Source organism: Bombina bombina, chromosome 9, assembly GCF_027579735.1.
Source record: "Bombina bombina isolate aBomBom1 chromosome 9, aBomBom1.pri, whole genome shotgun sequence".
In the NCBI taxonomy this organism is placed as follows: domain Eukaryota; kingdom Metazoa; phylum Chordata; class Amphibia; order Anura; family Bombinatoridae; genus Bombina; species Bombina bombina.
The window spans coordinates 149,882,776-149,898,828 of record NC_069507.1 but is presented as its reverse complement, the minus strand read 5'-3'; the positions used below and the strand labels follow the sequence as shown (position 1 = coordinate 149,898,828).

Sequence of the window (16,053 nt, the reverse complement as noted above, 5' to 3'; positions counted from 1 at the left end):
ACAGGGCACTTTTGAGCGGAAAATATTCTCTCGACTATCGAGCTCTTTACAACTTGTGGATGTATGGAGGCTGCGAAATTCTGAAAGCAAAGACTTCACTTGCATATCTAGGGCCACGCCAACACTGTCGCGTATAGACCTCTTTATGATCGCTTCTAACCTCGTCTCGCGGGTGACCAACACTAAGATTCACAATGTAGTGGTCTCTGACCATGCGCCGGTTGAACTGGTGATAACGGTTGGAGCCACGGTCTCCAACAAACACACGCTCAGATTCCCAGGGTACCTGTATACCTCTGATGCTTTTTCAAAGCATCTAACCCATGCGTGGAACGACTACTACACAGACAACTCCGCGCATCGGGACAATCCAGAGTTGTTCTGGAATGCAGCAAAAGCAGTCCTGACTGGAGATATTATCTCATACGTGGCGGCATTACGGAAAAAAGCACAGGCAAAGTTGCAGAGTCTGCAAGAAGCCCTGACTGATTCTTATCAAGAATATTGCAGCGATCCCTGCCAGTCCTTGAAGGAAGTTTACCTTACTAAAAAGGGCGAGTTAGATGCGTTTTTGAGTCACCAGGCGGTTGCACAGCTTCTCCGATCCAATGCCAAATACTACAGGGGAGGGGATAGATCTGGCAGGCTACTAGCCTCACTAATAAATAAGCGGACGGCGCGCAAACCGATTGCAGCCATCTCCTACCGTGGCAAAACCCACAAAACTCCAGAATCCATAGTGGAAGCTTTGGCGAAATACTACTCCACTCTGTACGCTAGTCAGCAGCTGCCTCCTCAGGAGTCTATCGAGGCTTTCTGGAGAGACATAGATTTGCCACAAATTAAAGACGAGCAGCTAGCGGCCCTTAACGCCCCAATATCCTCAGAGGAAATCTTGAAAACTATTTCCTCAATGTCCAATGGGAAGACCGCAGGCCCGGACGGCTTACCCATTGAATTCTTCAAACTTTTAAAGCCTCAAGTCACGCCAATTCTAACTAACCTATTTAATCTATATTATAAAGACCTATTGTCCCCCCCTAAAGCATTTACAATGGCACATGTGGCTTTGATTCCAAAGCCTGGGAAAGACCCTGGCCTACCCGAATCCTACCGCCCCATCTCCCTTCTAAATTCGGATTACAAGATATTAATGAAAATCTTGACCGATAGATTGAAAATAATTCTGACAGACGTTATTCACCCAGACCAAACTGGATTCATGTGCCACAGAACCTCGGTGACGAACGTGCGAAGGGTGCTGCATGCGATAGCACACTTTACGACCGGACCTGAGACCCGGAGTGTTAGGGGGGAATCGGAGGCCTTCCTGCTGTCCCTAGACGCAGAGAAGGCCTTTGACAGAGTGGAATGGAGCCATCTTCTTGACGTGCTACGACGCTTTGGCTTCTCAGGCTCGTTTCTCCAATACGTGGATAACGTCTACTCAGCACCATGGATCCATGTCATGGCCAATGGTCTGTTCTCCCCACGCATCATCCTACAGAGGGGCACCCGTCAGGGATGTCCCCTCTCACCCCTCCTTTTTAATATAGCCCTTGAGCCCTTGGCTGTTAAGCTGCGCAAGATATATCCGGGCATCGCGATAGGGGAAACAAGATTACACCTCGCACTCTACGCGGATGATATGCTGCTATTTATAGAGCATCCAGCAAAATATGTCCCTAAGATTCTGGCAACAATCGAGGCGTTTGGGGCCTTCTCGGGCTACAGAATAAATAAAACCAAATCAGAGATCTTGTGGCTACGAAAACATCAAGCCCAATCAGTGACATATCCTTTCCAAGAGGCCCAACCCACCATGACCTATCTGGGTATCCAATTGTCTACCAACACCCAAACTCTTTACCAATCTAATATTGCGAAAGTGTGTCGAGATATAGAACGGACTCTGGATGGCTGGAAAAATCTACCAGTTTCCCTCACAGGACGAGTACACCTGATAAAAATGGTAATATTACCACGAATCCTGTACCCCCTCCTAATGGTACCTTTCTTAATCACTAAGAAGGACATGATGTTATACACCCAGGCTCTATCGAAATTCTTATGGCGAGGCGGTAAGCCTAGGATAGCACTTGCGAAATTATACGCTCATCCCCTACAGGGTGGCCTCGGCCTACCCAATCTTAAACTGTACAATTGGGCGGCACTCAACCGTCTCATGCTGGATTGGCAGTTAAAGACGGAGCACTTCTACTCACCTGACTTAGAGAATCACGCCCTAGAGGCGCTAGACTTGTCATTTTTACCCTATGCCCCACTTAACAGCATCCCAATGGAGATACGGGAGAGTATCTTATTCAAAGATGTGCTGAGGGCGTGGCGCCTTGCCCTCGGCCATCTAAATCGACGGTGCGTGTCCTTGAGGATGATTCCGTTGAGGAACAATACTAACTTCCCTCCTGGGATAGACACCTCTCCATTTGTCATATGGGAGGGCAGGGGACTGAATCTCGTGGGAGATGCTCTAGACCTCTCGAGGAAATGTGTAAAGTCATTTGTTGAATTGCAGACCCAATACGGACTGCCGAGAACTCACTTTTATGCTTACCTCCAGATGCGTCATTATGTCACCCAACTGATCAGGGATGACCCAAAATTTTGGGAGCAACATGCATTTGGTGCATCACTGACCTCATTCCGAATGGGTAACTTCACCATTTCAGGGATATATAAAACCTTACTAAATCCAACTGAATCCAAAACTCTGACCTTGCTGGGGAACAAGTGGAGGGACAGCCTGGGCAGGGAGGACCTTGTTGAAGCGATTCAGCAGAGCATAGAAACTGTTAGAAAGGCTACCTTGTCCATGACTCTTAGAGAATCCCAGATTAGAATGATACACAGGGACTATATTATTCCAAGGAGACTATCTAAGTGGGACCCTGGGATGGTGAACGAGTGTAGTAAATGCAGACTTAGTGACCCGGATTTTATCCACTACTTTCTAACCTGCCCGCGAGTTGGACAATTCTGGGGTAAGATTTCCTTTTGGATCAACAGAGTCCTGAAGCTTAGAGTTCAAATTGGCATAGAACAAATTTGTCTTTTGGAGTGGAGAGAGCAGAGACCTAGAGCTGTCCCCCTGCTCACTACCATCATTCTAATAGCTAGGAAGGTTATCCTAAAGGTGTGGACTGAAAGCGATGCCCCTGCTTTTACCACATTTAAACGCACCCTACACAAACAGATGCTTATTGAGCAGCTAGACACCAAGATGGACACTAACAAAAGACTTAAACACTTCATAAATAAGTGGCGGGAATATATTGTAACTTTAAGCTTAGAGGCCCAAAGTCAAATACTGATTCCATTTGCACACACTGAGTATATGCTCTCGGCCTCTTTGAGAGGTGAATGGGGGTTCCTGTACCAGATGCGGGGTGATGGAAGGGGAGGGAGAGAGAGAATCGCGATATAAACTGGTTTTTTTTTTTTTTTTTTTTTTTTTTTTTTTTGTTGTTTTTTTTTTTTTTTTTTTTTTTTTTTTCCCCCCACACAGAGTATACCCAAGATTTACGCACTCTGCCTGATTGGATTAATTAACAGTTAACTGAACAGATCAATGTTACTGGTTGAGTTTTATATAGTTAATAAAAGTTTGCACTATTTGCTGGATCATAGCAAGAGAGAAAAAGCTAAAGGTTAAAGGGATTGAGAAATCTGATTCATAAATTTATTACTGTATGCACTGTAATGTACAATGATTGATTTTTATGTCACTGTAATGTCTTGGACACCTTGTTTCAACTTGTACTGGATAGCTTTCTCTTTTTTTTTTTCCCAATAAAAATAGAATTTAAAAAAAAAAAACAATTTACCTGTAAAATAAATATAAACCCTAATATAGCTATAATGTAATTATTAATTACATTGTAGCTATCTTAGGGTTTATTTTATAGGAAAGTATTTAGATTTAAATAGGAATATTTTAGTTTATAATATGAATTAGATTTATTTAATAAGAATTTAGTTAGGGGTGTTAGGGTTAGATAGAGTTAATATAGTTTATATAAATACTATAGTAACTATATTAACTATATTAACCCTAATATAATTAGGGTTAATATAGTTAAAGGATTACTTTCTGTTAGAATTTTTAAGCTAAACAACTAACATATTAAAGTTAATAAACATTAATTAAAACCTACTGACCTATATTTTCTCCAAAACAAAGTTTCATAACGTTCTAAAAGTTATATCTTTTATTCGCCGATGATGTCACGTTATCCTGCCCACTATTTTCAGCGCTGTGTGTTCAAAATACTTAAACCAATAACTTTGTGTTTAAAGCGCCATTTTGAAACCTAGGTATTGTAAACGGATTGGTACAGAGCAAAGGATACCCACGGAGTGGGTTTGGAAAACAATTAAATTTGCAGACAAGATTTCTGATATACGGTAGAGATATGTTAATGAAATGCTATTGATAAAAAGCGTATTTGGGGTAGTTAGTTAGTAACAGGCATAGAAAATATTTACTTACAGTGGCCCTTTAATATATATAATGTAATAACTATATTAACTATAATATACTTAGGGTTAATATAGATAATATAGCTGGCGGCGGGGTAGGTAGATTAAATTAGGGGTTAATAATTTTAATATAGATGGCGGCGGTGTAAGGGGTTCACATTAGGGGATAGATCAGTTAGATGGTGGCGGTTTTAGGGGCTCACAGTAGGGGGTTAATTTATGTAGATGGCGACGGTTTAGGGGTTAAATACTTTATTATGGATTGCGGCGGGGGATCGCGGTTGACAGGGAGATAGACATTGCGCATGCGTTAGGTGTTAGGTTTATTTTAGCAGCCAGTTTAGGGAGTTACGGGGCTCCAATAGTCAGCGTAAGGCTTCTTACGGCTGCTTTTTGTGGCGAGGTGAAAATGGAGTAAGATTTCTCCATTTTCGCCACGTAAGTCCTTATGCTGTATATTGGATACCAAACTGCGCGGGTTTGGTATACCTGCCTATGGCCCAAAAAACTACGGGCGACGGCAGAAATATACGCACGTAACTTCTAGGCTACGCCGTATATAGGATACCAAACCCGCGCAATTATTGGCGTGGCCGACTTTTGCGGGCGACGATTTTTATCGGATCGACCCCCTAAATGGTAGAATTAGTAAAAGTATGCAAAAAAGATCAAGTTGCTGCTTTGCAAATCTGATCAACAGAAGCTTCATTCTTCAAAGCCCAGGAAGTAGAAACTGACCTAGTAGAATGAGCCGTAATCCATTGAGGCGGGGATTTACCCGACTCCACATAAGCATGATGAATCAAAAGTTTTAACCAAGACGCCAAAGAAATGTCAGAAGCCTTCTGACCTTTCCTAAAACCAGAAAACATAACAAATAGACTAGAAGTCTTTCTGAAATCTTAGTAGCTTCAACATAATATTTCAAAACTCTGACCACATCCAAAGAATGTAAGGATCTTTCCAAAGAATTCTTAGGATTTAGGACACAAGGAAGGAACAATAATTCCTCTATTAATGTTGTTAGAATTCACAACTTGAGGTAAAAATTTAAATAAAGACAGCAAAACCACCTTATCCTGATGAAAAATCAGAAAAGGAGACTCACACGAAAGAGCAGATAATTCAAAAACTCTTCTAGCAGAAGAGATGGCCAAAAGGAACAATTCTTTCCATGAAAGTAATTCAACGTCCAAAGAAAGCATATGCTCAAACGGAAGAGCCTGTTAAGCCCTCAGAACCAAATTAAGACTCCAAGGAGGAGAAATTTGCTTAATGACAGGCTTGATACGAACCAAAGCCTGAACAAAAGAATGAATATCAGAAAGATTAGCAATTTTTTTCTGTGAAACAGCACAGAAAGAGCAGAGATTTGTCCTTTCAATGAACTTGTAGACAAAACCTTATGAAGAAACTATAAAATCCTAGGAATTCTAAAAGAATGCCAAGAGAAATTATGAGAAGAGCATCATAAGATGTAAGTCTTCCAAACTCAATAATAAATCTTTCTAGACACAGATTTACGAACCTGCAACATAGTATTAATCACTGAATCAGAGAAACCTCTATGACTAAGCACTAAGCGTTTTAATTTCCATACCATCAAATTTAATAATTTGATTTCCTGACGGAAAAAACAAATCTAAAGATATAAGGTCTGGCCTAGATGAAAGTGACCAAGGTTGGCAACTGAACATTCGAACAAGAACCATATACCAAAACCTGAGCGGCCATGCTGGAGCCACCAGCAGCACAAACGATTGCTCCATGATGATTTTGAAAAATCACTCTTAAAAAGAAGAACCAGAAGGAGCAAAAATATAGGCAGATTGATAACTCCAAGGAAGTGTCAATGCATACACTGTTTCCGCCTGAGGATCCCCGGACCTGAATAGGTACCTGGGAAATTTTCTTGCTTAGATGAGATGCCATCAGAACTATTCCTGGAAACCCTCACATCAGAACAATTTGAAAAAACACATCTGGGTAAAGAGACCATTCTCCCGGATGTAAAGCTTGATTGACAGAGATAATCCGCTTCCCAATTGTCTAAACCTGGGATATGGACCGCAGAAATTAGACAGGAGCTGGATTTAGCCCAAGCAAGTATCAGAGATACTTCTTTCACAGCCTAAGGACTGAGAGTCCCACCCTGATGATTGACATACGCCACAGTTGTGACATTGTCATCTGAAAAACAATAACGTCTCTCTCATCAAAAAGAAACCAAAACTGACTAACTCTGAGAATGCACGGATTTCCAAAATATTGAATGGTAATCTCGCCTCCTGAGATTTCCAAACCCCTTGTGCTGACAGAGATCCCCAGACAGCCTCCCAACCTAAAAGATTTGCATCTGTAGTGATCAAGGTCCAGGTTGGATGAAACGAAGAGAGTTCTGTGCCATCTTTAACAAGGTTTTACAGGATTTTGAGTGCAAAATGATTCAAAGATTCGATCATTTAACACTTCTAGCTATGCTGGCACGTCAAAAGACGGAGACTTTAGAGACCGGAGAGTGGACTGTCCAACTCCTAAAGAGCAACTGGGAGACTTCCTGCTGCACCTAAAAGGGACGATTCAAACATCCAGCTCAAATAGCCGCCTCATAAATTTCAACAGCCCTCAGGGTGACCACACAGCCTTAACAGATGGTCGTTCTACACCGGTTTGGAATTGCAGCGCTGTGTCAGTCATGATCGGGGAACCGATGATCACTACTCCCATCGTAAGTGACCCTGGGCTCTGTGTACCATATGGGCAAAGTCTTCCTAACCTGAGATTGTGTCTGTGAGGGGACTCCAACATGCTATGTGGCTATTACCTGGGTTTGGACTATACACCATATTGGATCGCTTTGCAGTTTAAGTGTAATTTACCTCCCAGTAGCTGTACAAAAGCTGGAGTTGGGTGATATTGGAGGCTTTGCAGCAGAGGCCTCATTCTCCCGCCCTTGCATCAGTTTTCTCTATAACTTTGGCTTTTGGACACCCTAATGAGAGCTGTGCAGTTTGATATGTGGGTCCTTATTGTTATACACATAACTTAATCACTTGTTTACTCTTTGGACAACCTTATGATGTTTATCGTTCACATTTTGCAAGTAGTGTACAGTACTATGCATATGAATAGGCTTGCCTTTAACTATGTATACAGTCTTTCCCTAGTTTACAGCGCATGTATAATTCTCTATAATTGTGATCACTGGTACAATCTCTAATATATTTGTGGCTTTAACTGGAGATAGGGATATGTGAATATTGTCACTTTTTATTTTTTCTCTAAGGGTTTCAAAGGTGATTCACCCACAATGTAATGGTGATTATTTCCTCTCCTCTTCCCAACAACCAACCTTTATAATATTGCTTCCTATAGGGAAATTTCCCACATTCTCATTACCTGTATATACTAGCAGATTTTTACATATCCATAATGATATCCTAGTTACTTGTGAAGCCCTTATGTAACTTACCCTAAGGTTCCAAGTGGGGTATCAACGTTTATTTGATCTTTCCCAAAGAAAAAGCTGAGATTTAAACGTATTGGGTCTCACATACTAAGAAGTAAGACCAAGGTATTACCACATACTTTCTTTTTTTCCCCTTTTATTTATTCTATGGCACAGTCCTCCTCCGCTATCTTGATTACTATAAAATTTACAATTGGCTTCTCACAGTTTTGATCTCATAGTGTGTAACTGCACTTATCAGTTTCTAGTTGTAAATAAATCTAAGGTCTATGGGCTATAAAGAATGTAACTGAGACATACTAAGCCCTAACATAAGCCCTTTTTATCTATTACTTGCCAAATAATGTCTATACCTAAAGATATATAAGTGGCCTCTTACATAGCAAGCGACAGAATATCTAGAAAGAAATATAGGGGCATTGATATACTCATACTGCTTTCTAGTCTATGCCACATAATTGTATGCTAACTAGCTCAGGTTTTCTATTGTTGGCTGAAAATACTTTACCTTATGCTGGCCAAAAAACTTCTTAGTTTACACCTGGGGTACTTTATCATGATCTTATACTTTTTAAGATAAGGCTACTATACATAGTGTTCCTATTATAGTATTACTAAGATGTTTTTGTGTATATGACAGGTCCTTTATGACTATTGACTATGTTTAAACGCTACTCCTCTAACCATAACTGAAAGACTTGTTATAGACTACACCTCGACTAATAATAGCAGTCACAGATCCCTGCACAATACTATACTTGTATGGGTATTTATAACAAAAACTGGGGTTGGAGGACGCTTGTAATTAATGGAATCTGGTGAGAACTTGTTCGATTAGACCAAAGACAGATTGTGATGATCTCCCAGTCAGTTGTAGTTAATTGATTGCATATTTGTTTAGACTTGTATACGTCACCCAGTCTTTACATACATAGGATTTACTTACTTGACGACAGCCAGTTTGAAATTTGATTTAATCCTAATATGCCTACATATATATAGCTAATGCAGGCTATGGTAACTCCATAATTACAGATCAATATTGTGAGTCGGTTGCTTTGTCCATTATGTATTATATAACCTATTGGTTATCTATACATTTAAAAAACAAAAGGTTCTGAATATTAGGGGAAACAGCTATTCTCTTATTACCTTTACTATACATTTCATACTAGTTAATTTGCATCAAAATAGTTTAAGAAAACCACTCAATTTCTTGCTCTTCAAGTATCCATGTATAATTAGAATTTGTGGTTCTCTTGATATGCGCTTATCAATGTTTTATGCTGAGTGCTCAACTTCACTGATATTGATACTCTCATTTTATTTACAAATCACTATTTCATTTTTGTATTTAGATATTACCATTGTATTTACTCTTTATCATGTGCCACCAACTTATTTTTACTATTTTATCATGTTCCAAGAGTGACCGAATTTATCATTGCTATTCCTCTATGAATGTTTCTGTTTTTCCTAGTTACAAGAGTGACCCTTTGTTGTTTAAGAGGACTGTTTAAAGGATAACAAAAGAGGTTGCAATTCAGTAATTTGAGATGTTATTATTTATTCTCTATTTCATAGGCTCTTGTCCTTTAAAATGTGTAATCATTTATATTAGCCAAGTAAATTATATTTTGCATTACTGTCTCATATTGTATTAAAGGGACAGTCTAGGCCAAAATAAACTTTCATGATTCAGATAGAGCATGTCATTTTAAACAATTTTCCAATTTACTTTTATCACCAATTTTGCTTTGTTCTCTTGGTATTCTTAGTTGAAAGCTTAAGCTAGGAGGTTCATATGCTAATTTCTTAGACCTTGAAGCCCACCTCTTTCAGATTGCATTTTAACAGTTTTTCACCACTAGAGGGTGTTAGTTCACGTATTTCATATAGATAACACTGTGCTCGTGCACGAGAAGTTATCTGGGAGCAGGCACTGATTGGCTAGACTGCAAGTCTGTCCAAAGGAATTGAAAAAAGGGGCAGTTTGCAGAGGCTTAGATACAAGATAATCACAGAGGTTAAAAGTATATTATTATAACTGTGTTGGTTATGCAAAACTGGGAAATGGGTAATAAACGGATTATCTATCTTTTAAAACAATAAAAATTCTGGTGTAGACTGTCCCTTTAAGCTAGTATGTTCTAACAACCTCAATAAAAAAAAATATTGATTCAAAAAACATAATTGCTTGAAATAGTACAAGTGTAAGCATAATACATGGAGCATCTAAAACACATAGGGGCATATTTATTAATAGGCGAGCAGACATGATACGAAGTAGCGTATCATGTCCGCCGCACATCGATAAATACCGACAGCATACGCTCTTTAGACCGCTGCTTCATAACTTCTGCTTGATAAATATGCCCCACAATGATGTTGTTACCATTCTTCAAACACCAGTTAATACATAAAGAAATCTTATCCCAAAGTGCATATGTGTAAGAAAATACCTAATAACAAAAGTGCCTGGAAAAAATATTAGAGTTTAGAGGCTAACAGTCTGTCTATAAAAGGAATCCCTTCTTGATGAGTGCTACGAGGGTTAGCCAAGAAAAAAATGCAATATGCATTCAATCATTTTTATACCCATTTTTCTTTTAATATACTTATGGGAATAAGTATATCATACATAACTATGGTGCTGTTTGTCTTACCCTGCTGCATGCAACACTGTGATTGTTTAAATCAATACAGGTGCTCATTTGCAACTGATTCTAACTGGCTAAAGCACAGGAGATAGAAAAAAAAAACATGTTCCAAAGGCTTTTCAAATGTGCATTGCTGGTTCACAGTGAAACTGCAAAGACTGGGGAAACGAATAACCAAATTACAGTTTTTAAATTCTTAATACAGTTTTCTGTAGATCTATTATAATAAAGTGGTTAATTGCTAAAGCATATTAAGCATATATAAAAATACTTTAATGTCCCTTAAAAAGATAAGAAAAATACATTATTGAAAAAAACTGTATTATTAGGTAAGTACAAACCTTGGGACACGAGAACTGCCTATTATTCCATCCCAAAGTGGTGTAAATTGTTGATTGTACTTTTCAATAACTCTTTTCATTCTAAAGCCTGGACTGAATTCTTTTAGAAGAAAAGAAGTTAAATGAAAATTTAGGCTACTTATATTTGCATTTTTTAATATTAGTAAGTATAAAGGAAATGTCATATATTTAGAAAAATTAACATATTCTAAAACTTTTAATGGCTTTAACATTTGTAAGGAATAATAGATATGTTATTTTTTTTTTTACATACAATACACAGGATTTGAATCAGCTGCAATACTTATAACACAAATACTGAAGTTTAACTCGTTACTTAAAGGGAAGGTAAACAATATAATTTTTAAACCATGTCAAAGACTTTATTTAAAGGGACAGTCTACACCTTAGTCATCTTAAAGTCTTATCTTAGATTAAGCTGCCAAACGCCTCCTGCCACCCTTTTTATATCACGCAGCAGGAACAGTAAAAAAGTTATTTTAAAATAAATGGTGTTTCTGGCCAGTTATAGAGGCTGCCAAGCTCAGCCCACTGATGACATCACGATCTGGGCTACATCTAGGCACACTGCTGAATAGCATTGATAGTCTATTGAATCCAACTAGTGAGTCTTTTGTGATTAGATGCCATATGCAGCCAAGATCATGATGTCATCAGTTGGCTGAGCATGGTAGCCATTTTAAAGTGCCAGAAACAATAGTCAATTTAAAATAACTTTTTTACTGTTACTGCTGCATGATATAGAAAGGGTGCAGGAGACTATTTGCAGCTTAATCTAAGGTGAGACTTTAAGATGACTAAGGTGTAGACTGTCCTTTTAAAACATGATATTACTTATATGCAAAGTATTGAACTCTTGTGCAAAACTTGATTTAACACCCACAGGTTCCATACTTATAGACTCCTCCTGCTGCAAGCCTTTTTTTAAATGTAATTTTGTACAGAAAATAATGTCTGTATTGACCCCCGTCACAAAAATAATAAAATAAAATGTTCACAGCAAAGAGCAGCTGAAAATCTCTGTAAAAATGGACTCTACAATCAAGATTTTAACACAAGTATTGACATAAACGCAATATTTGCTGTGCTTTCTTTTTTTAAATTTGTTTAATGTCCGTATAAAGATAAGATAAGCAGATAAGAGTTTATTGTATTCAAAGCAGCTGCAGGAACACTTTTTCAGATGCTCTGGTCTCTTCCACCCACCCTCACTGAGGTTAATTTCTGCTGCTGCTCCTTGTTTTCATAACTTACCTATAGTCAATACTGCCATACTGAAAATTTTAATATAGGTATCAGTTTATACAGGCAAAAGCAGCTATTTGAAATAACAAAATAAATGTAAAATAGTAATCTCTAAGTACAGTACAATGTCGCTTTTAATGAAGGTGCTTTAATATTATGTATGTAGGTGGACTTTGGATTGTTATTTTTTGTTTGTGTGAAAAATATGCTTGCTCCTGATATCCAACAATAACATCAAACATGAGAAATGTTTTGCTACATATCATACCAGGTTCATTTTCCTCATTATATGGATCCACAATATCTAATAGAAACTGTTAAGAAAAATAACCAGTGATGTATTTGCCCATATGGGTACAGATAAAATCATTTGAGAAGGAAGCAAAAAGTGCGCATTTGAAAGGATACATTTAAATTTATGAGTATCAAGGGAAATGCAGTTTGCCGGTAACGTACGATCAATAGGTGCCTAAAGTAGAGAAAAAAAAACATTGTGTTACAGATTGTGAATAATATAAAGTATTACAAATATTAATTTTATCTCATGAACTATTAAAGGGACACTAAACCACATTTTTTTCTTTTGTGATTCAGATAGAGCATGCAATTTTAAGCAACTTTCTTATTTACTCCTATTATCAATTTTTCTTTGTTCTCTTGCTATCTTTATTTAAAAAGTAGGAGTTTAGGAGCTTGCCCATTTTAGGTTCAGAACCCTGGATAGCACTTGCTTATTGGTGACTACATTTGGCTAATTAATAAGCAAACATAACCCAGGTTCTAAACTAAAAAACATAATTTATGTAAGAACTTACCTGATAAATTCATTTCTTTCATATTAGCAAGAGTCCATGAGCTAGTGACGTATGGGATATACATTCCTACCAGGAGGGGCAAAGTTTCCCAAACCTTAAAATGCCTATAAATACACCCCTCACCACACCCACAATTCAGTTTAACGAATAGCCAAGAAGTGGGGTGATAAGAAAGGAGCGAAAGCATCAAAAATAAGGAATTGGAATAATTGTGCTTTATACAAAAAAATCATAACCACCACAAAAAGGGTGGGCCTCATGGACTCTTGCTAATATGAAAGAAATGAATTTATCAGGTAAGTTCTTACATAAATTATGTTTTCTTTCATGTAATTAGCAAGAGTCCATGAGCTAGTGACGTATGGGATAGCAGATACCCAAGATGTGGAACTTCCACGCAAGAGTCACTAGAGAGGGAGGGATAAAATAAAGACAGCCAATTCCTCTGAAAAATTAATCCACAACCCAAATCAAAAGTTTAAATTTTTATAATGAAAAAAAACTGAAATTATAAGCAGAAGAATCAAACTGAAACAGCTGCCTGAGGTACTATTCTACCAAAAACTGCTTCTGAAGAAGAGAAAACATCAAATGGTAGAATTTAGTAAAAGTATGCAAAGAAGACTAAGTTGTTGCTTTGCAAATCTGATCAACAGAAGCTTCATTCTTAAAAGCCCAGGAAGTAGAAACTGACCTAGCAGAATGAGCCGTAATCCTCTGAGGCGGGGATTAACCCGACTCCAAATAAGCATGATGAATCAAAAGCTTTAACCAAGATGCCAAAGAAATCGCAGAAGCCTTCTGACCTTTCCTAAAACCAGAAAAGAAAACAAATAGACTAGAAGTCTTACTGAAAACAGTAGCTTCAACATAATATTTCAAAACTCTTACCACATCCAAAGAATGTAAGAATCTTTCCAAAGAATTCTTAGGATTAGGACACAAGAAAGGGACAATAATTCCTCTACTAATGTTGTTAGAATTCACAACTTTATGTAAAAATTTAAATGAAGACAGCAAAACCACCTTATCCTGATGAAAAATCAGAAAAAGGAGACTCACAAGAAAGAGCAGATAATTCAAAAACTGTTCTAGCTGAAGAGATGTCTAAAAGGAACAATACTTTCCATGAAAGTAATTTTAATGTCCAAAGAAAGCATATGCTCAAATGGAAGAGCCTGTAAAGCCCTCAGAACCAAATTAAGACTCCAAAGAGGAGAATTTTGCTTAATGACAGGCTTGATACGAACCAAAGCCTGAACAAAACAATGAATAACAGAAAGATTAGCAAAATTTTCTGTGAAAACAGCACAGAATAAAGCAGAGATTTGTCTTTCAAAGAACTTGCAGAAAAAAACCCTTATCCAAACCATCCTGAAGAAACTATAAAATCCTAGGAATTCTAAAAGAATGCCAAGAGAATTTATGAGAAGAACATCATGAGATGTAAATCTTCCAAACTCGATAATAAATCTTACTAGACACAGATTTACGAGCCTGCAACATAGTATTATTCACTGAGTCAGAGAAACTTCTATGACTAAGTACTAAGCGTTAGATTTCCATACCATCAAATTAATAATTTGAGTTCCTGATGGAAAAAAACGAAAGTTAAGATATAAGGTCTGGGCTTAATGGAAGTGACCAAGATTGGCAACTGGACATCCGAACAAGAACCATATACCAAAACCTGTGTGGCCATGCTGGAGCCACCAGCAACGCAAAAGATTGCTCCCTGATGATTTTGAAAATCACTCTAAAAAGAAAAACCAGAGGCGAAAAAATATAGGCAGATTGATAACTCCAAGGAAGTGTCAATGCATACACTGCTTCCGCCTGAGGATCCCTGGACCTGAATAGGCCCCTGGGAAGTTCCTTGTTTAGATGAAATGCCATCAGATCTATTTCTGGAAGCCCTCACATCTGAACAATTTAAAAAACACATCTGGGTAAAGAGACCATTCTCCCGGATGTAAAGCTTGATTGACAGAGATAATCCGCTTCCCAATTGACTAAACCTGGGATATGGACCGCAGAAATTAGACAGGAGCTGGATTAAGCCCAAGCAAGTATCCAAGATACTTCTTTCACAGCCTAAGGACTTAGAGTCCCACCCTGATGATTGACATACGCCACAGTTGTGACATTGTCTGTCTGAAAAACAATAAACGTCTCTTTCTTCAAAAAGAAGCCAAAACTGAAGAACTCTGACAAACGCACGGAGTTCCAAAATATTGAATGGTAATCTCGCCTCCTGAGATTTCCAAACCCCTTGTGCTGACAGAGATCCCCAGACAGCCTCCCAACCTAAAAGACTCGCGTCTGTAGTGATCATGGTCCAGGTTGAATGAACCAAAGAGACCCGTAGAACTATATGATGGTGATCTAACCACCAAGTCAAAGATAGTTGAACATTGGGATTTAAAGATATAAAAAGTGATATCCTAGAATCCCTGCACCATTAATTCAGCATAAAAAACTGGAAAGGTTTCCTATGAAAATGAGCAAAGGGAATCGAATCCAATGCTGCAGTCATGAGACCTAAAAACTTCCATACATATAGCAACTGAAGGAAATAATAGAGACTGAAGGTTCCGACAAACGGAACCCAATAAAATTGTCACTTGTCTGCTAGAGACAAAGACATTGACACAATCTATCTGGAAACCTAAAAAAGGTGACCCTTGTCTGAGGAATCAAAGAGCTTTTGATAAAAAGATCCTCTAACCATGTCTTTGAAGAAACAACAAAAGTTGAATCGTATGAGATTCCGCAGAACAAAAAGACTGAGCCAGTACCACGAGACCGTCCAAATAAGGAAACACTGAGAACCTTGAAAAGATTCTTAGAACTGTCGCTAGACCAGAAGTAAAAGCAACAAAATGGTAATGCTTGTCAAAAAAAGAGAATCTCAGAAAATGAAAATAATCTGAATGAAAACAGAAAATGAAGATATGCATCTATTGTATCTATTGTAAACAAATAATGTCCTCACTGACCAA

The 16,053-nt window shown here is 38.0% G+C and overlaps 1 protein-coding gene across 1 annotated transcript in view; it reads right to left on the bottom strand.

Moving 5' to 3' along the window:
• The window catches only part of LOC128640465 (cilia- and flagella-associated protein 46-like), a 638,812-nt gene that overhangs the window by 59,239 nt on the left and 563,520 nt on the right, over positions 1 to 16,053 (bottom strand). Inside the window, exons 61-63 of the mRNA XM_053692944.1 lie at positions 12,645 to 12,705; positions 12,505 to 12,540; positions 10,971 to 11,070 (exon numbers count right to left, since the gene is read on the bottom strand). Coding sequence (XP_053548919.1) covers positions 10,971 to 11,070; positions 12,505 to 12,540; positions 12,645 to 12,705 — 197 coding nt within the window. The remainder of the gene's footprint in view (positions 1 to 10,970; positions 11,071 to 12,504; positions 12,541 to 12,644; positions 12,706 to 16,053) is intronic.